Genomic DNA, 24,690 nt, shown 5'->3' with positions numbered 1-24,690 from the left:
ATTTGCCAAGCAGGACCATACAGACTTGCTATTTAGCAGCAGTGGGAGGCAGTGACAACAAGGAACTATTGTCACTGTCTGCATAGTCAGCTGTCCACAAAGCCTTTTTCTAAGCTGATTTTGGTGAAAAAAGTGCAAAAATATGGAAAGCTTTGCTTCTGGCTCTGTAGCAAAATATTTTGCCGCAATTAAGTACATTTGTACTTGAAGGATCCAGGGTGACATAATGGCTTCCATGGGAATCAAAGTGCTGCATCTACAGGGAGCTGTACTTCTGGGACTACAAGGTCCCCCTAGGGCAGCAGGTGTTGTTTCTCCTCAAGGTACAGAGCAGTCCATAGGATCATGGCCCCATCAGGTCTTTTTTTTTCATCAATCTTCTTTTCCTGTTGGAAAAGCAGTGATTTCCCTTGTGCAAAACACGATAACATTGCATGGATGTGCTTCAGAGGAGTGCAGAGCACAGGGCTTTGCAGAAACACCCAGTGAGGGAACAGTGCTGGATGAAGCCTATCAGGTGGGGGAATACCTTTTGACAAAAATAAATACTTTAATGTTGCTTAATGCAGGGAAAAATGGACCAGCACATTCAGCATTCAGATGATTCTGTGGAAAGGTGGTGGTGGGTTGGAGGAAGAACATTACCTTTTTCATTCCTCCTGCAGCCCCACTTGACAATCATTTGAGCCCTGCTATGGACCATAAACTCCAGGCAGATCCCTGCCCAAAGACAAAAATCAGCAGCTCCGAGCATCCCTGCCTGATCACCTGAAGATCAGGAGTAGCTTGTTCCTTCCTCCAGAGTGCCCTCAACCTTAGACAACCGTCAACAGCTCTCCCTGGGCTGTCCTGGCCCCAAGACCACCACTTCCATTAGCCTTAAGGCCACCCAGAGCCAACTGCGCAGCGAACGCAGCAGGAGAGAGGGCAGCACGCTCCCGGATTATCACAGCCCGCAGGATCGCGGATTAGAAGGAAAGGCTGTTCCTCGGGAGGGAGCGGAGCACATGGTTTGACGGGCTGACCTTGCCGGGGCTGGGGGCGAGGGGAGCGGGCGATGCGCCACTTCCAGCCCGGGCAATGACGGAGCAGAATCGCTGATCCCAGCAGGGCACGGACCGCGCTCCAGCTTCGCAATGCTGTTAGTGCAGATTCCTCTCTCCCCTACGACTTTTTTTTTTCCTTAATATTTTTTTCCCAAACCTTTGTGGAACAGACGCCCTCTCCTTGCCCCAGTTGGAGCTGCAGTAGAATGAAAAGGGGGGTGGGAAGAAGGGAGGAGAGGAGGGGAAAAAAAACCCCGCTTTTGGTTGAGGTTTTCCTGTTACTATCACTGTAGCGTTTATTTAGCCAATCTCCTAACTATGACGTGAGGAAGGCAGGAATCATGGCTCGCTCATAATATTTAACACACCCACTGAAAGCTGGAGCTGCAGAGCTACTAGTCCAACCAGTCTCCAGAATTCAGTGTAGCTGAAAGAGGTTTTCACTCTGCACCTGCCAAAGATCTCTCCCCCCTCTTTCCTTCTCTCCCCCCTTCTCTCTTCCTTTCTCTCTCTCTCTAAAAGGCAGATCTGTAAGACCCAGCAGAGATCAAAGACCTCTTCGCTAAAAAGAACCTCTACTGATTTATATTAGTTTCTTTCCTCTAATCCTTCCTTCTCCCCCCCTCTTTTTTTTCTGTGCCATATTTAACCTTTATGTTGCAGTTGTGCCATCAGACAGTTTTGCAGCCAAAAAAAACCAACCCAAGCCAAAGCAAAAGCCCAGCTCGGATACAGCAGCCACCCAGACTCGATCTCAGTTGAACATACTAATCTCTCCCAAGCACTGGACGCGATGGACGAAGAAACTGGAACTGCTCTAAGAAAATGATTTTCCAGCCAATGTTCTTAAAGAGTCTGAGAGAAGAGAGGGAGCGAGAGCGAGCGGAGAGCGCTTCTGCTGCATCACTGCTCAAATCCAAGGGAAGGGAGTCAGCGTTTCCAGCACAGCCAAATATTATGGATGATTTTTTTTCTTCTGTCGCCTTTCCGCACAGGTTTTCTTAATATTTTTCTTTCCCCCCTCCTCCTCCCCGTATTTTTTTTAAATTTTATTTAATCAGCGCCAGTGTCTGATGCCGGTTTCTCTCCAAGAGTCAGTTCTCGGTATTTGTTGTGATCCCTGTAATAAAAAGGAGAAATCGTGAACAGATGGCTTTCTATATTGCCATGCCGCTGGCATTGTTTTCCTGTTGATTTTAAAGGCTCGGTCCGGAGCTCCTTTTTTTTATTATTTTTTTCTTTTATTCTTTTTTTTTTTCCCCTCCCCCTCCCAAGTTCTTGATGATACTGAGAAATGAGGACCTATCGGGTTTAGCCTGTTTATTTCTCGGCGCCTATGGAGGTAACTTTATTGACTTGATCGCTCGCTTCCCGACCCGAGAGGAGCAACCCGGAGCCCCGGGGGGGGCCCGGCAGCCCCGCGCCCGCCCGGGCTCTCTCCGCCGCCGCCTCCCCTCCCTCCCCCTTCCCCCGGTAATTCATCAGCCGCCCCGGCCATGAAAATGCTCCTGGTCCGCAAGTTCCGGGTGCTCATCCTGATGGTGTTCCTCGTCGCCTGCACCATGCACATCATGATCGACCTCCTGCCGCGGCTGGAGCGCCGCGGGCCCGAGGGCCGCCCGGGCTGTTCCTGCCCGCCGCCCGCCGCCGCCGCGCCGCCCCGCGCCGCCCCGCGCTGGCCCAGCAAGCACACGCTGCGGATCCTGCAGGACTTCAGCGCCGAGCCGGCCTCCAACCTCTCCTCGCAGTCGCGGGAGGCGGCGGCGGAGCGGGCGGCGGGCGGTGGAGGCGCTGGAGGCGGCGCGGGGGCGGTGGCGGCGGCGGGGAGGACGCGGCGGCTGATCGGCCCCGGGGCGCCGCGCCCGCCGCCCCCCGCCGCCGCCGCCGCCGCCGCCCCGCTGGCCGCCCTCTTCGAGCACCCGCTGTACCGCGCCGCCCTGCCCCCGCTGGCCGACGGCGACCTGCTCTTCAATGTCAACAGCGACATCAGGTTCAACCCGCGGGCGGCCGAGCAGCCCGAGTGGTGAGTGCCCCGGGGGGGGGACACACACGGGGCTCCGGTTGTGCCCCAGTGGGAACGTGGCGTGTCCCCGTGTCGCTGCCCTGCGTTGGGTAGCGCGGGGTTTAGCCGGGCACTGGCGAGGAGCGGTCTCGTGGCTGGTTTGGAGTGGGTAGAGGGTTAAACTGAGCGACTCGGGGTCACTGGGAAAAAAGGGAAACCATTCACAGGCTCGGCCGGACGTGTTCTTTCAAAAATTAGATGCCATGACATACAGAATAAACACAGGAGCTCGGGAAGGCTGGAGCGCTGAGGCCAAAGGGTCCGTCTGCCCCATCTCCAGCTGTCGCCGAGGCAGATGTTGCAAGAACAACGGTGTGAGGGTGAGCTCATAGTGAGCTTTATTCTCCAGCACCTTCCCACCTTCCCAGTCTCCCATTCAGAGGTGAAGGGGCTGAGCAGTGAGGCCAGGCAGTAATACATTAACTTTTCTCAAAAGCAAGGTCTAGTACCACAAAGGCATTCATCCTGGCAGGTATTTCCACTCTCGGGATCAGATCTGTGCTACATTTTTCATCCTCAATTAATTCCCAGTGCCCTACACCTCCGCTGCTCTCCAGCCTTCAAAGCAGCCAGTTGCCTCTGTGAATCGTATGCCCTGTTGGCTCCTAAGAAATGCTGAGAAATTTCAATGACTGAAAAATCAAAAGGGTTGTCTAATACAACAGCACCCTCTTCCAAACACACTGACATTGTAATGTTTAAACAGCTGCATTGTACCGTGCAAAAGCTCTGTCAAGCTGCAGAGCAGCCAGCATGATCTAAACCTTTAGAAAGAGAGGATAAATAATTCTGATTTCCGCCCCATGAGCATGTGAATTGTCCAGGCCTCTTCCATCTAATAATCCTAACTGACTGTGAAGAGAAATAACCTGAAAAAGTTCTGGTTGCTCTGAGAGTAAAAGAGAAAAAAAAAAAAGTCACAAATGCCTGAACATCTGGAGATGACTGTAAACACAGAGAACTCTGGATAGAAAATATGGGATAGTCTGTTCAGTAGGTGAACAGTGAAATCATCATTGATGTTCACAATGCAGCTGCCTGTTGTACTTATTTTCCGTGGTGGCTGCAGCCAAAGTTCACAGAACTAACATGAAATTTAGAAGGTAATAGTCATTAAACAATTCTTTGCTGTAGAAATATCCCACTGCTTGGGAAGGGGCAAAACCAGCCAGTTCTTCAGCAACCAGTTCAGAGCAATCCAGTTTCTTCTCATTATCTCTATTTAAGAATGAAGAGAGAGAGTGGGAGCATTGGGTACCACAGGTCAGGTTGCTGCTGCACTCTGGGTTCCCAGCTCCATGTCCCTGTTAAATAAAGATTCAGGATGATGCTCTCCTTTGAGTCAGACCTGTAAAAGCTCTGTGTAACATGATACAAGCTAAACACGAGATAAAACTTGAGCTCTGTGTTTCTGCTGTATAAGGGGCTCTGCCAACACTCAGTGGTGTCACTCTGAGTTTTGCTCCTGACTTTGATGGCCTTTCAGTCAGGCAGGATGAGTGGAGGTGAGAATCCATCTCCCCATTGACCCCACGTGGGAGCCTACTCCTGGCATGGAGCTGGTGCAGAGAGAAACCTGGGACCTCTCCCCACTCTGTAGTGCTTTGCCTTTCCAAGTTGCCACATTCTGAAGCCCTGTTTCTTGATGTATGTTACAAACTGTAACATTATTTCTTTCTCCTCAATTTTTGGGTTTTGTTGTTTTTTTCTTCTTTTTTTTTTGGTGGTAGGCAAAATGAAGATCATCATGAAGAATTTTTGCCAACAGGAGAAACCTCCATAGACTCCTACCCAAACTGGTTAAAATTCCACATTGGCATTAATCGGTACGAGTTGTATTCCAGACATAATCCTGCAATTGAGGCTTTACTACAAGACCTTGTCTCCCAAAAGATAACCAGTGTTGGTATGTTTGGATATATGTTATTTGTTTATTATTATTTGCTCTTTGTTTAGGATCTCGTTGTTTGAATATAAATATTTTGCATGGCTTCTCTCTGGTGTCCCTACAACATTGCTTCCTTACTTCTCTGCTCATTTTCCCTGTTAAACATAAGGAGATATTGCCAGCTCTGTATGACCTGAATAATTGCCAAATCTGCCAGCAAGGCAAACCCCATTCATTTCAGAGATCTTTCAGTCGCAATCAGGCTGAAAGTGCCCTATTTAGTTATTTAAAATAAATATGATAATAAAACAGAAAAGGATGGCAAAAATCAGATGGCATCTTGCACAAGCTGGATTTGTATTATTAGCTGGTTATTATTGAAAAGGCTGTGTCTGGCACAGCCTCGTGTTCCCGAGGAAGGAGAGGCGGCTGACCTGCAGCCCTGCAGTGATGGCCGCGGGAGCATCCGGCACCGCGGGGCTCTGCGGCTGCCGGAGCTGCAGCTTCCCTGGGCATCGCGCAGGGAGCTCCAGGCGAGCCAGCCTCCCGCTGAGCAGAGTTCAGCTCTGTTTATTCTGCTTGTAAATCCACAACGGGGATGTGCCCGTGTCAACCTTTGGCTCTGGTTAAACAAGGTGACACAGTTCGGGGCTTTTCTCCAGGGTTGTTTAATGGCAACGTGTGTGTCTCCTTGAATTTAGCCGCGTAGCTGCACGGGGGAAAAAAATGACACAGTCCCCAAATGAAAGCCCTGGGATACTAAACAAATGCACACCCCGTGGTTTCCAGAGGTAGGGAGCTGCAGCACAGGCGGTGGTTTCCATCCACCATGCAGAAAATGAAGTTACTTGTGCTGACCACAAAGTTGCAAAGTCCCTTTCAGAGGGATGAAATAGCAGGAGCTCTGTAAAAGTGCTGATGGTGTGTTGGCACTGTGGGATGAGGTCAGCAGGTCTTTAACCCTGCAAGGCAAAAATTCCCCCAGCTTCAGCAGGAAATGGCCTGGGCAAGAATAGCTCAAGCAGCCCTAAGGTTTACATTTTCCATTGTGTGAATCACAGTGGCTGCTGAGCAGGAATAAAGGAGATCCTTGGTCATCAAGAGTGGGCTGATTTAGCCGGTTGGGATGGAGTAGGTGTAAAATGCGGGATTGCTACAGGAGAGCTTTGCCTCCGTGAATCTTGCTGCCTGGTGGCTGTGCTCAGCACGCTGCTCTGCTGGGGCAGCATTTTGAATAAAGCACTTTGTGGTATCCAGGTGCCATCCCACATGTTGGATTCAAGGGTCCAGTGGACACGTAACTCATGAAAGATGACAAACGTGGACTCATTTATTAACCTGTTCTGGCTTTTCTGTCCCCAAAAGTCTGTGATTCACTAAGGAGGTTGGGTTTGACAATTAAACCATGTATTTTCCCTTCCCTAGCTCAGAGGTGACACTGCAGGTAGCAGCAGTCTCTGTATGGACATGGCCTGGATGGTTTTCTCCTTGATATAGCCCTCACCTTTCCTGACCTCGCCCCTCAATACCGAGTGATTTTTGGAATATTAGTGACACGTGCAAATGGGGATTGAGCCAGCACTTTGTAACACGGGTTGACGTTGCTCTTTGGGCACATCCATTGAGGAGGGAAAGATGCAGTCTGTGCCCTTTCCTGTCCCCACAGTGAGCAGCAGAGCCCAGGCAGTGTCCTCAGCACTGTGCAGAGGTGATGCTCAGCCAAGTCATCTCCTGGCCCATCTCTTGAGGCTTGCACAAAGTGCACTGGCTGTAGCAGTGTTTTGTACTGCATGGCTGCCGAGTGTATTGATTTCTACTTACCTCCTCAACACCTCAGAACTCAGCTGTGTTGTCTGTGCAGGAGGAGAGCAGTGTTTGCAGCAAACTTGGCAGTGTTTGAGCCACGAAGTCTGTCACTTCTTCAGAGCAGTGGGATGGGTAAGGTTGATGTAGGGACATAGAAGCTGGTGGGAGAAAAATGGAGGTAGGAGCGAGGAATAATAGTTTAGTACTCCCTCTTCACTTGATCATCTGGGCTTGGTCTTCACTTGTGCTTCTGGGCATGTGGCTTCACCACTCTGTGCTTCAATTATCCTAGCAGCAAAACATTATCCTCATAAAACATAGGAGTGAAATCCTGACCCTGGTGACGTAAGTGGAAGTTTTGCCATTTGCTTCCCTGGGGCCATGGTTTCACCTAATGTGTCATAGAGATGTGTCATGGGGTTTCCATTAATTCTGATTTTGATAGAGCTTTCAGATCAACGAGGGGAAAGGGCCATGGGACCACAGAGGAAGATTTATGGTTGCTATTAGCTATTCCCTTTGGGATTGTCTCTGTTAATGTTTGAACAAGGCTCTTAAGAGCATGGTAGGGCCTCTTAGGCCTCTAACAAAAACACAGAGCCATGGTTTCTAGCAATGAATCAGTAAAATTTCCATAAATTAAACCATGAGGTATATTTGGTGTTGGTATTGGCCACTGTGGTAACTGACAGAGAATGATTCCTACACATAAATCCCAGTTTAAAATCAAGTGTATGGAAATGGAAAGGGGACTTTTGCTGATGTAGAGGTGCCAGGATCTGAATTTTGGTGGGAGCATTCATTGTCTGTCCCTGTGGGGGTTTGGGAGCTTTGTCAGGTTGCAACAAAAGAAAGAACATATTGTTAACATTTTTTGAGATGAGACTGGAGGTTAATATACTTTCTTTTTTTATTATTTATTACACAATGCAGCATCTCTTATTTTATGTTCCAAATTCTTTGGGTGTTTAAAAATACATGTTTTAATGTAATTCCTGCCAGTTTTCAGCTTTACTGCAGAGCAGCACAGGGATTCAAAAGCATTTAAGCTGATTAATAAAGAGTAATATATTTGACCAAAGGACATTTATAGGTCTGTTAACATTCTTTGCAAACTCCTGCATATCTTCTAATTAGTCTTTTTTTTTCCTTGCGGTCCATTTTTGCTGGGTTTTTTGTTGGTTTTTTTTCCTCTAAGGCAGCTGGGAAGATATCAGCTTAGGAGTATAAAATAAATTGAAACCTTTACAGTGCCCAGTCTTCAGGCTTCTTTTAGCAAGCAGGACAATTAAATATACAGGGTTACATGCATTAGATGAAATGGGATATTGCTTTATCCAGTTTCTTCCCAGTATTCAGATTTAGTTTGGCTCTAATAGAATTAGATGCTTTGCTTGATACCCACAGTAATTAGATCCAAACTGCAGCAAAACAGCCTTTTTGGCCACACTGTGATTTCTCTGCTCAGCTTGCATTATTTATGGGGGAGAGTGGTGACCAGATTGATCTCCCACGTCTATTAGAACCACTCACATGACTCTGAAACGTGCAGTGGTATTTTAAAATGAAAACGGTGACAGAAGCAATTCCCAAGAGCAGGGAGCACCAAGGTGACATTTTCTTGATGTTAAAGTTTAAATGGAACAATTCCATGGATGGGAAGGAGCATCACATCCAGCTCCCACAGTGACACCTAGAGCTGGCCTGGAAAAGGACAGGGTTACCCAGGCTCTCGGGCTGAGGATAAATTCTGCGCCCTGCATCAGTATATATATTTCCTATTCATTTTGTTCAGCATAAAGGGATAGCTCTTAATTTGATTTAATTCACTGAAAATTTCCTCTTGCCATAAATAGGAGCCTAGAGAGAATTGCTTTTCCACTGAGCACTGAAGCCTGGTTTTCAGAAGTACATGCACAGGCAATTGCACATTTCCTTTGCCTTTCATAACTGTTTATTGCATGCATAAATAACCATAGTTAGCTGTTTTCTTGCATATTTACAAGATGTCTGTGCATAATTGTTGCAGTACTGTCAGCAGCTTGACACCAACTCTGGCATGGTGCATTGTAGGGGCAGCGTGGGCTTGGTCTTGCTTGTATTGCTGTCCAGAGGGGCTGTGCTGTGGGATTGCCTGTCAGCAGAATAGGCCTTGGTGATTCCTCTGTTTAGCTGGGGTTTATTTTTTGATTCTTTAAATCCTCTGGTTGTAAAGGTTTGGAAACCTGACTGAGGTAATTTCTGAACCTCTGATGCCTTCAGTTTGTTCAGGCAGTAATTAGAAAGCAAACCTCCGAGATTACTCACGCAGGGGATAAATGCTGCAATTACCTGAGGTGGACTCTGCTTCAAGGCAGGCAAAAAAAAAAAGGGGGGGAAAGAAGAAAAAGACAAGATGCTAAATATTGCACATAAATTCTGATTCTAAAGAAAAGTGTAAAAATCTCATCCAAAAGAAAGGAAAAAGTGCTTTTGAGAACTTGAGAAAAACATAATGAAATGTAGCACCATTGATTTACTGTATAAGAAAACAATGAATCTGCCAAGAGTCAGCAGATTGATTTAATGTACAATTCCAGATGAAAGGAGGGGACTTAAAAAGTACAACAAAGCCTAAGAATAATTTCACAGATCTCTTCCCCTGCAGAAGTCTTTTACTTTCTTGACTAAACCAAGAAAGTCCTTTAAAAACAAGTTAGCAGAACTGACTGAACAAGGACAAATTAAGAGATAATGAGGGCTTGAATTTGTTTTGAAATATGTTCTTTACTGCTCGTACAGGGCCATGTCTCTAGCCTGGGGCAGAGCATTACTTGTTAAAGCCAATCAACATGTTTATGTTAGATTTAAGCTTGATCTATAAATAGGAATCCAAAATGGATCTGAACATCCTCTGTTTCAGATGTTAATTGCATCCCAGGCTGGGACTGGATCTCACTTCTCAGGCATTAGCGCTGCATAATTAAATATATTTTAAAACGTTTGTTGGATTCTGACCAAAAGAATCAGAAAAGGTTCAAAGATCCTGTTGGGACTCTCACTCTCCCTCAGAAAACCATATGGTCTAGATAGGCTGGTAGGACCAGGGCTATCATGGAGTAAACCAGAGGAGCTGGAAAGCCAGACCAATTGAAATTCCAAACTCTTCTGGGTCAGATCCCTTTGGGCAGGATTGTATCTCTACTAGGAGTTAGTACCGGATGGTAGCCAGAAACTCTGTGGCATACAGTTTTAAAAAGATGACTGAGAGATGATAGGTAAGGTATCTTTTATTGGATGGTGTGTTTGGCTCAGGGAGGGAATTCAGGACTTGTGTTGGTGAGGGGACAGGGTGGGGAAGTAGCAGACATGGAATGTGGCCATGACAGCAGGCTCTTAGATGTAAATGGAATGGGGATTTTTGCAGACTTGATTCAAAATCTAACAGAGAAAACAGAGAGAATCCCACCAATTTCACTAATCTTTGGACAAGACTCTAATCCCAGTCATTCAAGCAAAAAGATTTCTCAGGGAATTTTTTGCAAAGCTTTCTAAAGTTGGAAGATTTCTGATCACACTCGAGAGCCCTTACACGGGGTTAACAGGAAAGGTTAATGCTGCTTTCCATTTCCTTCTACTTTGGGGGAAAAGAGAGGCTTTGAATTGCCTGAAGATGAAAAGTAATGATGGTATTGGGATTTGTTTGTAGCAGTGTGCCAGTACATCCAGGAGCTGTATGAGACTTGATTTGAAGTGCCTGTTGTGAGCTAGCAGGTTCATAAAGCCTTTTACAGAGCTGTTTGTGACCTGTGATGTTACAGTATATTAAAAAACCTTAAAAAAAAAAAAGAAAGGTGAATTTAGAGAGTGACTAGTGGTTCCCTTGGAGTCAGTACAGCCTTGTGTTGCAGGGCCTTAGTAAAAATCCCTAAGCCTGCTGATCAGACGTGACAGACTGCAATGGTGTAGCATCCTCCACTTCCTTGGAGAATTGGATCCATTGCTTCTGGGTATTATACATTCCTCAGAAATGTTCCTGTGGGCAGTAGATGAAGGTACAAGAATATCTCCAGATGAGCAAGCACTGTTCATTTGGGATAAACCCCTGGAAGATGACAGGGCTCCTGTTATTTGGCCAAAATGGCCAGAGAGGTGTGTTTAACTGAGGTCTGAGCAGAAAAGGGAGTTCCTGCAGGAATACAGCTCAGGAAATGAGACGGAAGCCAGTATGCAGATGTGATGCTAAGTCAGGACAAGGGAAGTGATCTGACCTAGAGGTCGGAGTGAATCATCTCCAATGAGATCTTCTCTTTTCTGGCGTTGCCACCCCAAAATTTGGGCATCCTGGACTTTGCCCAAGCCTACTTAGTTTACAGGTACAGCAAGGGCCTTGTTGAGTTTAAAAGAACAGTCTCAGTTTAGGTGTTTCCATCTGTGCAGGGATTACAATGCTGGGCTCTAACTAGTCTGCATTTGGAGGGTGGCCTTGAATCACACCCAGCCTGACCAGCACATCTGTGGCACTGGCAGAGCAGACAAAGTGGGAATATCTGCACGCAAGTCTGGATGATGGGGTGGGAAACCAAGGTGCAGTTCTGGCATGGGCTGTTTTCCATGATGCATGTGGGTTCCAGCATGCCCTGCCAGAAAGCACGATGGGACACCATTCCCACCAGTGTCACCCTCTGGCTTGGAGGGGCCCAAAGTTTGCTCCTCACAGCAGTGGAGGAACAACGTGCCAGCAAAATTTGTGTTTGGTCGAGGCCACGGGTGCAACCAATTAAGGCAACACAATACAAGGGATCCAAAAAGACGAGGGAGACGCTTTTGTCTTACTGCGGCTCAATTCCTTCTGACAGGAAACCAGGCTTGTGTGTCTCATGGAAGAATTACTCTGAATTGTTAATCTTCTTCATACGTTTCCCTGCCTGGTGATGACATACTCGCTGTGGAGTTTGGCTGCTAACAAAATCATTATCTGTCAAGTGGCTTCAATTTTCTGGGAAACCAGTTGCCTTAGCGTGTCCAAAACTTTGTGCTTAGAAAAGGGCGTGATGAAACATCCCTTTTTCTTCTTCTTTGCATTGCTGTGATTGCAGGGGGGTTAGACTAGTTGATATTTAAGGTCCCTTCCAACCCAAGCCATTGTGTGATTCCGTGTTTTATTTGAAATCCTGCACCTCTGACAGTGGTTGGGCAGGGAAGGTGGTCAGGACTGCCCTGTGTGTCCCTGTGGGCATGAGGCCAGGGCAGCTCCAGCTGCCTGCTTGCTGTCCAGACTCACCAGGGGTGTTTCCAGAGTGCACAGCTGGGTGTGATGGTCCCAGGGCACCGCATGTAGGTTTTGGACTGGAGGATTTCTGCTTCTCATTGCCCTCAGGCTGTGGGTTGGGTATGAAGAAGCCTAGTGCTCCTTCTCCCCTCAGGTGCAGATCAACTGACCTGTTCTGCACAAAAGAAGGAGTTTAATCCATGAAAGCCACGTGCTTCTGCTTTACCTGGTCAATGCAAATTGCTTAATGCCCTTTAATTTCTAATTATTAATTTGTTCCTTTGGGATAAACTGGAAATGCAAGAGAAGGCTGGGATCAGCAAAACAGCAAGGCAAGAGGGATTTTATTCCAGAAGTATAATTACACTAACCAGATTTGCATAACATTTTGTTGCAAAAGTATAGATTACAAGTGCTGAAAGAGAGCTGATGACCTATCAGTGATAAGACACAGAGATGAGTAATTAAGAAGATGTGCAACCAATGGCATTGGTTAGAGAAAAAAAATACAAGCTATATAGGTGGAACAAGGGCAACTCTAAGCCAAAATTTACAGAGCAAGATAACCTGACATTTATGTAGTTCTCCAGTTGACATGAGTTTTGTCAGAACTCTAAAGAAAGGGATTGATTATCTGATGATTCGTAGAAAGCATCTCGAAAGGCCTGACTCATCCACACAGCCCTGACAGCCATGCCCTGCCTCTCCCAACACAGAAGTACATTAAGGAGTTGGGCTATAGGTCATTTCATTTATTCAGAGCACTTTTGAATGAGGCAGTAAAAAGCAGCTGTTTGCCAAAGTCTCATGTTTATCTTTTTCAAGTAGCCTTATCATCAATTAAAATGCATTTTTATGAATTCTTATACATATAGAAAAATCACTCCAACTTTAGAAACACTATAATCTGGCTGTTGCTGTGGTATTGTCCAAATTTTTCAGACTAGTATGAATAAATATCAGTCTTAAATTCCTGCTATCTCCCAGCTGGGAGGTGAGCATAGCCCTCAGTGTGCAGTGTGGGCCACTGTCCTTGCTGCCTCCATGTGTCCTCTCCTGCCCTCCCAGCCAAACCAGGGACCTGCTCTGCACAGCTCCACTCTTATGTATGAACCACCTTGGGATCCCTTGAAGTTAATAGCTGGGCTGGATACAAATCCATTGTGCATAGAGGAGGTGAATTTACATATCTCTACTGCTCAGCAACCATTAATAAAATCACAGCAGTGATCAAAGATTGCTGCAGTATCTGCTCGTGCTTTTAATTAAGGAGATGTCTGCTGTGCATTGGACTGTACATCCCAGCCGCAGATGTCTTTGAAAGCACCCCGTCTCCTTTCCCAATGTGTGTCCCTTGTTAAAAGGAACTCTGAGAGCAATTGAAGATGGAGAAAACAAGACTCCAATGGTCTGTTCCTATCCGTGCTGTTCAGTCAGGGTGCTTATGGAGCCCACAGTGGCCAGTTGAAGAAGACAAAGATGTGTCAGGAAATACAATCTGTGTTTAGTCCTGGTCAGCAGCCCAAAGCCCTTCCCTGTGCTCTGATAATCTCTTGTCCAGATAGGATTACCCTGCTTTGTGCTCCAGTGCCACAGTGCTGCATCTAATACAGAGCAAAATAGATATGATTTGGTTTCAAGGAAGCTGAATTAAGTAGATCCACATGTTGCATTTTAAAACAGTTTTGTTTTTTTCCCCCCAGCGATGAAATCAGGAGGCACCCAGCTGAAGCTGATCATGACATTCCAGAACTATGGACAAGCATTGTTCAAACCAATGAAGTAAGTCAAAGAAGTGTGTGTTGTTAAGTGAAATTGGGGTGGAATAGCCATTTTCTAAGCTGTTAAAAGTTTGCTGTAGTATCTCTCAAGGTTAACGTGTCTCATTCCTGAGGCTTGTTCCTGAGTCTGGAGCTTCGGGATCTGTTGATACCTTGTTCTGCTAGACTGGTCTTTGGAAGAGATGCTGAGGAGGCTTCAGAGACATTAGAGTCTTGTCAGGAATGTTATTCACTCTGATCTCTGTGAAATCTCCCATCATAAATACAAGATGTTTTCAGCATTTCTTTCCTATATAAACTTACTGCACAGGTCTGAGTTTTATCTAGTGTCAGTGCTCCTCTGGAACATGGCCAGACAAGAGAGGTGGTTCAGAACAGCTTTGGGAAGAGCTAAATAGTATTTGTCTGATAAATTATAATTTAATCAGTTGATTTATTGTTGTTTGTGTTAAAGGCTTGTATTAGTCATTTGACGGTGGCTATGCTGAGTCTCTGAAAATGAGGTTATCCGAGAGTGGTACTGCAAGGTAATGACTCTGGAGAGAAAGGGAAGGACTAGGATTATGTGGCCTTGACTTGTGCCTGCCCAGGTCCCACTGAGATAAGTTATTCAAATACAAAGCAGATGTAAATGACTCCTGAATCCTGACCTGTATGTTTGTGTTGTAATAAGGAAAATGACTCTGCTTATTGTAGAGAGTTCATCAAAGATGCTCTGGGCTGCAAAATGTTTAATGAAGCTACTCAGTATCTGTGTCAAGGGTACCACTGGAATAATAAATTCATTTCCTTCTTTTGTTCCCACTGTAGGGAAGTTCAGTTAATTTTCTCTATGATGGTCCATAAAAGACTAAAGTAACTGAGAATGAGTGGTTTGGAATATGTGTTGGCATTGTGTTAGAGCTGTAGTGGGGAGCACAGCTCAGAAGGAAGCTGCTGGCTGGAGACTGAGAAATTCCCTATTTCACTATAGATTTTGCTATAGATTGACTTCAGAAAAGTACAGATTTGACTTGATTTTGTTTGACTTGCAGAAGGGCCAAAGAATTGGTCCCATTTCCCCTCAACCCAAGTTTGTGGAGGAACACTCCCTATGTGCATCTGTCCTGGGAATCACAAGGAAATCCTATGAACTTTCAGGCAGCACAAGGCATTTGTGCAAATTTGTTATTTCTCAATTGCACACAAATTTTTCCTTGTTTTCAGTGGATCTCTGGTTGCCTGGGAGAGGTTGGAGGAAGCACAGACAATACTGACAAGTCAGAGGGAAGGTGGTAGCAGAGAGCATCTGCTCCAGCATCTGTCCTTCCTCTCCCTGTCCTCTCCCCAAATTTTCAGGTCACCAGTACATGAACCCATCCCCTTTATCTGCAAGTTTGATGTGTATAGGCACAATTCCTAGTTGTGTCTTGTCCCATGTGCAAAATCAAGAACCCAAGGGGGTTTCAAGCAGCCTTTAAGTATTTGGCAGAGTCGTGGTTGCACTGTTGGCTTTTTACATAGTGTGTGATTTGCTCCTTCTCTGTTTTCTCAGATGCAGATAATCTCAGTCTTTATCATTGGTATGACATTGTAATTCTGGGAATGTTAATGAGGTCAAATCAAAAGTTTGCCACTGCTACTGTGCTATACACAGCCTCAGCAGGATGATGGATGACAATAGAGGTGTAGCCACATTCCTGTGTAGAAGCAATTACTACCATCCACTAGAACAAAACCAGAAAATGATGATGTCTTAATCATTCCCTTTGCTTGATTTGAGGGGCAGCAGTGCCCTGTTTTCTCACTGCTCTTTGCATCACATATACCCCTGGAAGAAGCACTCAGCATCTGCTGTTCCAGTCAGCAGACCTTACAGGAGCAATGCTGCTGCAGTTGTGCTGAGCGTCACTGAACACATTAGTGATTTTGAATAAGGGTGTTTGCAAGCATTTGTCTTCATTCTGATAACAGGGAACAGGGAGCCAGATGCTCACCCAGCGTAAATCTTCCTGGCTCCTTTGGCATCTGGTCCCATTGGCCTCTTTCACTGCCTTATGGACTGAGGTTGATGTTCTTGGAGAGGTTTGCAGCATCATTTCTTTATACAGAAATAAGCAGCCTAGAACAAAATAAAAATAATTAGTAAAAACCCCAGGCTTTAAATCTAGGAGACTTCTTGTAGGATCTTCTTCACTCCCTAGATACTTTCCAGGCTGTTCCTGGTGCTCTCTCCTTTCTACAGGGTATCCTTTTGATTGAGGCTTCACAAAGCTGGTTGTTCTTTCCCAGGGCAAGAGGCAGTAGGGAGCTCACAGATCAGGGACAGACATCTCTGATCATCAGGACTGATAGTGTAAAGGACAATTTTTTTTTTCCAAATACTTTTATTTGAGAGCCATAAAATGTCATCCTGGTGGCTACTTCTGAGATCAGCTCATTAAAGGAAGCCCTTGGTGGATAGTCAGGTTGTCTCCACCTGGTTCATCCTATGTGTTTCAGTTGTTGCTGTGTTATCAGCTCCATGGCTTTTCAAAGCAGCAGAAATTACACTTTCTCATGAGCTGATAAGCCTTTTCATAAAAGCAGCCTTCTTCATGAACCCCGGGTAACAGGGCCATTAAATAGTGCTGAATGTCCAGCTGCAAATGATAACTGGGGCCTCAGTTTGTCTCTTAGTACTGGAGGGGCAATGTGAGTTACATCTCTATGTTAAACTGGAATAAGCCACTGTTCTTTAGAGAACAGAGTTGGCATCAGCAGGATTTCAAGCCTTATCCCAAGGAATACTGATAATCCAGAGTTTCCCATCCTGTCTGAGGTCTGAAGTACTGAAAGCTGCATGGTGTGAGGTACACAGAGGGTAAGATGTAGACATGAGGCCAGTCTCTACTTGGATTGGATTCATTTGAACTACCTGGAAAGCTGTTTTTGCTGTACATAGCTGTACTCAGTATCTTCTAAACTGAATAATACCTGTTTTGAGTGGGATTGCAGCAGGTTGGGGAGACCATACCAACCCTTCCCTGACACAGCAGGGTATCTTCTAGAGGGAGGGGAGGTCTCCAGACTTTTGGCAATGACTTCTGCAGAGGAGTCACAGCAAAATGTGCTCCCTGGAAAACTGGTGGAGACCCTGCAGAACTCATCTGACTGGCTCTGCCCTTTCCCAGCCTCCCGATTCCATGTGGAATTTATCCAGGGAGAAAGCCAGCTCTGGAAAGGCCCAGGCAGGATTTGGAAGTGGTGAAACCAGAATCAGCCTTTGGCATCTTTTATGCTCTGTGTTTGACATTAACTGACAGCTCTTCATCTGGTCATTGATTCAGGATAGTGAAGCAAATGAGAGGAGGGAAGCGTAGAAGTCAGGGAAATGTGATAGCAGTAAATAAAGCCTGATCAGCTGCAATTATTTTATTTATTCGTGGCTCTGAATCTTCATTTCTGAAATAATGGCCCATAAAGTATTGCAGAGGAAGCCAAATCTATTTATAAATCCTCTGGCCCAGTGTAGATTCCTTTACTAAGTCTAAATGCATGATAGAAAAAGCACGTATTTGCTAAAACTCCAGGGAAGATTTAATGTGTTTGCAATGTATCTTACACTTAATGTGTAGTTTTATTTAGCTCATAACAGTTCAATCATACAAAATTATTACCATATGGGACAGAAGAAAAATAGCAACCTCCCCTTCTCCCATGATTAGTGTGTCTAACTGTACTAGTATTGTACATACAGCATAATAAAACCTATTTTCATGATTGCTGATATCCACAGTTGCAGCTTTCTCTATGACTTACCAGGTAGGGATGGGTAGAGCCATAAATTTCAAAGGGTTTTGGCTCATTTCTCCAAAAGGAACATACGCTCTCTAGTTTTATTTGGTTCCCCTTTGTTTCTGTGAGCTTGTGGAGTTAAATAGCTGGCTGAGCCACAAAACCAACATGCTATTTTTTTCCCTCCCAAGGCTTTATTCTTGAAGAGGGAAATTCTGCTCCAACAGAGCCAGTGTTAGGATTCCTATTGCATACACTGGTGCCAGGATTTTGAGAGAGGTTTTTACAGTTCCTTATGGAAAAGCCAAATAGGATCCAATAGAAAATGATACCTAGTTACTGGAGTTGTGAGCAAAGTGTCCTGTGATCTGTGTTTAAGAATGACATCTCTAATTCCCAGTTTTATAGACTGCTTTGTACAAATGTGCAGAAGGGGTATTCATTATAAAATCTTTGAGGTTTATTTGTTCCATTGAAAGAAATACTACTGTATCTAGTGAACTTGCTTTTGGCTGAAACAGATAAAAGCCAGTTCTGTTCCAACTTTAGATTTTACTGGATATTTTTAACATCTTTTTTCTTTCCTTCTGGTATTATAAGTCACAATACAGTATCGGTAAGAGCCACATGGCTGTTTCTTTCAGTAGATGAAGTTCACAGTTAAAGTCTTTAGTGAAGGAGAACCAATCAGCATGAGGGTGATACCAGGCCAGAGGAGACTTTGGGGTCAAAAAATGAAGTGTCCTTGAATCACAGTTGGTTGTCTCCTTCATTAACTTATCAAACACTGCTGACTACATTTTTTGTAACTTTTGCCCTTGCTGTCCCTCCTGAAACTTGCTAAATAATGTTGCCCACTGGGAGCATCTCTATGTTCCTGAACGTTCAGAGCCCTGACCCATCCCAGCACCAGCCACAAAACCAGTGGGCAGCCACAGCCTAGGGCAAAGCTGGTGCTCTTGGGAAATGAAACAAGCACACCCACCTTTCTGTTTCTGTAAAGTTCCTGTAGCTCCCTTTTGGCTCAAAGACATAGGTGCTGTCAGCTGGGCTGAAACATGGCAGCCAAGGTCATGGGGAAGCTGAGAGTGGCGCTTGGGGATGTGGAGGTGACACTTGGGGATGTGGTGTAGTGCTGAACACAGTGTGTTGGGGTAACAACTGGGCTTGGCAGTGCTGTGTTAGTGGTTGGACTCAATGATTTTAGGGGTCTTTTCCAACCTAAATGATTCTATGATTTTTGTTTCAATTGTCAAAGCCCAGCTTTTTACTGGCTTTTAGATGTCATACTTACAGTGACAAAGGATTAGAAACGTTCTTCAAGTTTCTCTTTGATTTCCTTTTAGGATTGTTCAACAAATAATGCATCTTTTGATAGGGATATTAAATAGGCCAAATAATCCCCATAATACAAACAACTGTTAATCGCTTTCATTTCCTGCAGTTATATTCCCTTTTCCAAGTTGCAGTGTGGCTGTTGTACCTGGGAAGTGCAGCCTCCAGGCCTGATTATCATATCAATTAGACTGGTGTAATCCTTCTGAATTGGTAGCATTGCTTCCAAGTCAGAGGAGTTCAAACGAACTCCAGAACCGAGGCAGCTGAAAGATTGCTTTCCTTATTACATTGCATCTCATGCTGTTTTGAGGAAATACATTTTGCCAACCTGTTGCATGTGAGCTGGCAGGCATCCAGTATAAACATACTGTTATAAGTCAACATAGCAATTAAATCAAATTGCAATGTTTTCTCTGAGCTGCGAGAGAAGAGAGATATGCATCCAGTAGCTGCTATGCTAGAAGCCTTCGAGGATTAACACTTTGGCACGTTGGAATGTGCTGTGTGAAACCCAGCTGAGCAGCCACTGGTCAAAGTGCAGCCCAGCAGCTGAGATTTGTCCCTTGGCTTAAGCTGTGTTACTGCACCAGTCACTGGAGAACACTGGTTCTGTGCAGGGTGGGTTACTGGAGACCTAAAGTTGAATAAACTGGTTGGAAGGGTTGAGTCTGATAATCCCAGCATTCAGTTTATGTAGGTGTATTTTAAAATTGCGAGGAGTGCTGTCATGTTACATCATGAAGAAGAAATGCTTTCTTTGCTGCTGGAAGTAATAATCAGTAATCAGATATTCTGTGGGCCTCATCCATGAGATTTAGGGCTTTTTAAGGGCATTCAAATCCTTGCCTACCAAATCCCTGCTGAAATGTTTACCTGAGTGAGACTGATATGCAGATTTGATTGTACTTGTATCAGGAATAAATCTGGAGTTAACTGGATGAGTTATATCTCTTGATATTTAAAGTGCATGAATCTGAATGTGATCCTAAAGGAGGACAGTGGAGGTTGCTGTGTAGTATTTTATTTCTTTAACTTTTGCTATATTATGCATGAACTGTTTTTCTCTTTTATAACTAATCCAGTTCATCAGATCAGACTTCTTCAGTATTTCAATGCAAATTGTGTCCTAGGACTCAGCAGTGCCTCTGGTCCAAATCTCATTTATGCAGATTGGAAAATTTGTGGTTACTTCAAGGGTAGCTGGATCAGGATGGAGTCTGACTAATGGCCCTGGACAGCAGTGAAATCCAGTGTCTGTCTGTCACCGTGCACTGCATTTTCCCTTGCCACAGCTCAGCAACTGCTGACTGAAATATTGATCAATCCCATCCAGCTCAGGAGCAGTTTATTCTCAAATTCTGCAAACATGTTTGTGAAATGACCCCAGTCTGCCAAGTCCAGGTAGCTCAAAGGTCTGTTTAGATAAGGATCTTTGGGGTCTGTGACAGCAGGTTTCACTGTGCCAGCAGCCAGGAAGGGAAAACAAATCTCCTTCCCTCTCTTTGGGCACCAGCTCTTTTTTGCTGTCCTAAACCAACCTAGTCTGGATTATCCCCTCCTGGAGTCAGACAGGAGCTGCCCTAAGCCAGATGGGACAATAAGCATCCCAAAGGTGGGAGGGAGCAGAACTTCCTGCAGCAAACCAGGGTTGTTTTGCTGGATATCACCATGTCCATGGGCTTCAGCCCCATCCCACTTCCCAGTACTAGGAAGCTGCCATCCCCCACTGTTGGTGAGTTCTCCCCATATCCTTCTCCCCTGACCTCCTCATGACATCTTCAGCTCTGGACAGGAGAAAACTTCACTCTGCAGCTCCCAGAAATGCCAGCCCCACTGTCACTGTGGCTTTTTGCACAAATAATTCCAGCCTTGCATTTTTCTACAACTCATTTGTTGGGCTGCTTTCAGCAGATGGTAACATGATGCTCAATATCTTTGTTCTTGTCTTACACAGACACAAATGGCCACAGGTCTTGCCTGTACCTGCCCCTTATCCCCATTTTAAGGAGGCCTGAGTGAGCAGTCACATTTTACAGTATAGAATTGTCTCTGCTTGATTAGATGCCTTCTAGGTGCTTATAGAATCTTGCTAATTAGTCTTTGGGAACAAAGACGTGCTGGTGTTAATTATATTTTTTTAAAGCCAGTTATCACAATAGCTAACTTTTTTTTTTAACATTGCCACAGTGTATTAGGAAAGAACCATCCTCAGTGTCTGATTTTAATCAAACCACTTCTTCACTTTAATTTTCTGCATACCAAAAAGTGCAGTCCTGTGGCTTTGTCTTTTAATCAGAGAGCCACTTTAGTTCCCCTGTTCCTTATTTCACACATTTTGCCATGTATCAATAGTGCAGAAAAGCAGCAAATGTTATCCAGGGAAGAGCTGGCATGAAATGCATAATCTGTAATTTACTGCTGAGTAACAGGGCTTGGCACACAGGGGACTCATTGGTGGAGCATTGAGGTAAGATGTCCTAGTAAATCTAAGCAAAAAAAATGTGCCCAAAATGTTTTTAGTGGCGTATGCAGATACCACTACCCTGAAACATTCCATGGGAATTTGTCTCCGTTTCTCTACCATTTGTAATCCTTAAACTGGGCTCAAGAGACTGAAATTCAGGGAGGGAAAATGATTTGTGCAAGACTTGTGGCATAAACCACAGACTGAAGTTGTTTTCTCTCTGGAGCAGCACTCACAGCTTTATCCTGGAGATGAGTTGCACTGTGCTCATCTTGCCCCTTGGGAGGAGTTATTTTTGGATGTTTTATGGAGCTAAATTGCTCCTTCTCTGCCCCTGGTCTTTCTCTTACACAGGGATAGCTCTGGGGATCCCCACTGCTTCAGAGGACACAGATTGGGATTTGGCCACTTGCCCCGGCATTTGTTTGAAGTCTGTTTGCTCATTTAAGCCCTCAACATTTCTACAGGTTTCTTGGGTTAGGGCTTCTGGCCAATGGAAGGGGCAGGAGATAAGCAGCAGTGAAATGGATCTGATGAAACAGCATGTTTAGGGCTGAGGACCCAAGTTCAACTTTGCCAGAGGTCACCAGTTCAGGTGACACAGTCCTGTGGTCAGTGACGATGCAAAAAGTGTGTGGCATTTGGGACAGACTCACAACTGAAGCAACAGTGTCTTGCAGGTTGAGACAGGAAGGTTTTGGCAAAGCTTAGGAGAGAGGGCACAGCACACATCCAAACGACGCCCTTGGCATGGGGCTATTGGTGACTCACTGTTGTAAAGAAACAAAAAAAGTGTGTTTAAAATAACCAAAATCGCTGTTAATAACACAGCTTCAGGGCACAGTGAACGCTTCTGACTTTTTATGTTTTCATTTTCAGTGTCTAGTTCAATAATCCTAGTAGTTTTCTTAACTTACAATTTTCCACCGTGCTGTGATGTTCTGCATGCGGGTAAATAAATGTGAGAAAGCCTGAAAGACTCATTTGCATGTGAAGAAGTAGCAGAAACCCAGAGTAAGTAGCATCTGCAAATGTGTGGGAGCTGGAGAGTAGGGGGGGACAGCCAAACTGTTGTAAATAGAAGCATTTTAAAGTGCTGGATTATGTGCTATAGATAACAAAACACCCCAAGCCAGCACATAAGCCAGATACTCTTCTCAGCAGCAGCAGCCAACTGATCCTGTTAGCACTTCAAGGCCCTTTTGTAAACCTTGATAATTGGTAGTCCAAGTTCTTCATGCCAGGGTGTTCACCTGGCCAGAGGACACATAATGCCATGGAGACCTGTAATAGCAGAAATATTTTACACAGGCCTCAGCTACACACAGTCTGTATATGGATTTTAAACTGCTTTGATCAGCTGGCAGCAAGCAGCAAAAGAAATGGAGGTGTCAAATAAATCTGTAGGTTTAATGGGAAATCTAGCAATGATTGGTATAATTTTCTTTAGTTTGCAGTATGACTGCCTTGTATTTTGTTTGAGTCTATGTCATGATACCCAAGAAGAGAATTTTGACCCAGTATATTTGTGTTTCCCGGTATTTTGTGCCTGTTTGAATCACTGTGCTATGATAATTCAGCCAAAATTTTCAAGCAAACCTCTTTTGTGTCTGATTCTTTAGGGGCTTTATTAAGCAGAAACTCTGATTCCCAGGACATAAAACCCAGAGATTTTTCAGCCTTTCATGTTGCAAACCCGGATTTTGTGTCAGGGCCCTGACTGAGCCCCAGCCAAGAGGAGGGAGAGCAATGCTGTAGTTCCAGTGCCAGCTCTGCCTTCTGGAGCTGACAATGGCAGACAACTTACAGCAAAATCCCGGTTTTCTCCATAGGATTGAGATGTGGGGCTGAGGGTTGTTGGTGGCAGAAGGCTGGGGTGCAGCAAGGAGGGCTTGTGCCAGCTCTGGGCAAGGGGCAGCTGTCCCCTTCAGCATGACCCAGTGTCACAAGAAGCCTCCATGCCTCCCCCTGTTCACAGCAGCAGCCAACCTGACATCTCAGGGCTCTGACACCAGCAAAACAGGTTGCCCAAGGAGGGCAAAGCCTGCATTTCTCATTGTCTGCCTAATTTCCCTATTCCCAGAGCCAGCTCCAAGTTGAAACCATCTTTTTTTTGCAGCCTCTCAGAAGGCCAGGTATGAGAGCTGGGTAACTGGGATTTTAGCCCAAAACATGCCCTTTTTTGCTCTGCCTGACCTACTTGTCGCTGCCTGTGGGGAGCCACGGGGGTTTCTGCTCCACTCGTGCTTTGCTTCCCAGAGTCAGGCTTTTGTGTTGCTGATGGTATCACGGTGCCTTGAAGTCATGTTGGCGTACACTGGATATTTTGGCACAGAAGCTGCTTTTTCTGTGCTTCAGCAGCACTCAGGGCACTAATAATGCTTCGCCTGAAGCATGGCACAGCCTCTGCTTTCATGCTGAAGCATGGGAGGGGCAGTGCCAGTCCAAAAGGAGCCCACGGCTCCAGGCGGTGTGAGCACAGCCAGGCCCTGCTCTGTTAGCAATCAGCGAGGCCATGCAGAAGAGATGGATTTTGCAGCGTATCCAGGCCACCTATTCAAATCCAGGTTCTTTTGGCACCCGTGAAATTGTCTGACAACTTGTGAGCGGGCACCGTGCCACGCGAGCAGATGGGCTGAGTGTCCTGGCAGCCAAGAGCCTGGGATGCTCAGCTGGCAGAGGGAGTGAGAGCAGAGCTCCTCGGTGCTCGTGTCCAAATGCCCGTTCCTCCTGAAGTTACCATGGGAAGAGCAGGCACAGTGGTGAGGTGTCTGGCTTGGGCATGGGATGTTTCACAGCAGAGATGATACCCCTCACCTTCTACCCGTGACTGCTACTCCATCACCCATGACTAGGTGGTTTTTGAGATGCTTTGAGCCCGAGCTCCCTGCTGGGGACAGCTGGCACCTGGCACTGTCCTGTGTCCTCCAGAGACTCACCTTGAAGACAACAGCACAGCAATTATTTTTTTAACCACCTCTGCTGGGTGGTTTCCTGTGAGAGGCCGGCTCTCACCAGAAGTGAATCCTGAGATAAAAGGATTAAAACATCCTCTTTGAGGCTTCACAGGAATTGTCACAGGGGCTTTCTCCAGGGAAGGCCTTAATGCTTATCATCCTGAGGGGCAGCTTTCCTCACACAGGCATGCATTGCATGATGATTGACACATCATTAATTAACTGTCATTAATTAACCCCATAATCTGAAGGGATGGGGGAGGAATTCCTTACAGGCCTGGATCCTGTCATTTCTTTGAACACATGAGTCCCGTGTTCTGCTGCACTCCCAAACCCATATG

General features: G+C 45.5%; 1 protein-coding gene across 1 annotated transcript in view; it reads left to right on the top strand.

The window, feature by feature from the left end:
* The first annotated feature begins 1,284 nt into the window (after positions 1-1,284).
* Positions 1,285-24,690, top strand: part of FAM20C (FAM20C, golgi associated secretory pathway kinase) — a 58,431-nt gene continuing 35,025 nt past the window's right edge. Inside the window, exons 1-4 of the mRNA XM_027683454.1 lie at positions 1,285-2,041; positions 2,322-3,069; positions 4,839-5,014; positions 13,757-13,835. Coding sequence (XP_027539255.1) covers positions 2,543-3,069; positions 4,839-5,014; positions 13,757-13,835 — 782 coding nt within the window. The 5' untranslated portion in view covers positions 1,285-2,041; positions 2,322-2,542. The remainder of the gene's footprint in view (positions 2,042-2,321; positions 3,070-4,838; positions 5,015-13,756; positions 13,836-24,690) is intronic.

Source organism: Neopelma chrysocephalum, unplaced genomic scaffold (genome assembly GCF_003984885.1).
Source record: "Neopelma chrysocephalum unplaced genomic scaffold, ASM398488v2 Primary Assembly neopelma1_65, whole genome shotgun sequence".
NCBI classification, from domain to species: domain Eukaryota; kingdom Metazoa; phylum Chordata; class Aves; order Passeriformes; family Pipridae; genus Neopelma; species Neopelma chrysocephalum.
This window is presented reverse-complemented; position numbering and strand designations above follow the sequence as displayed.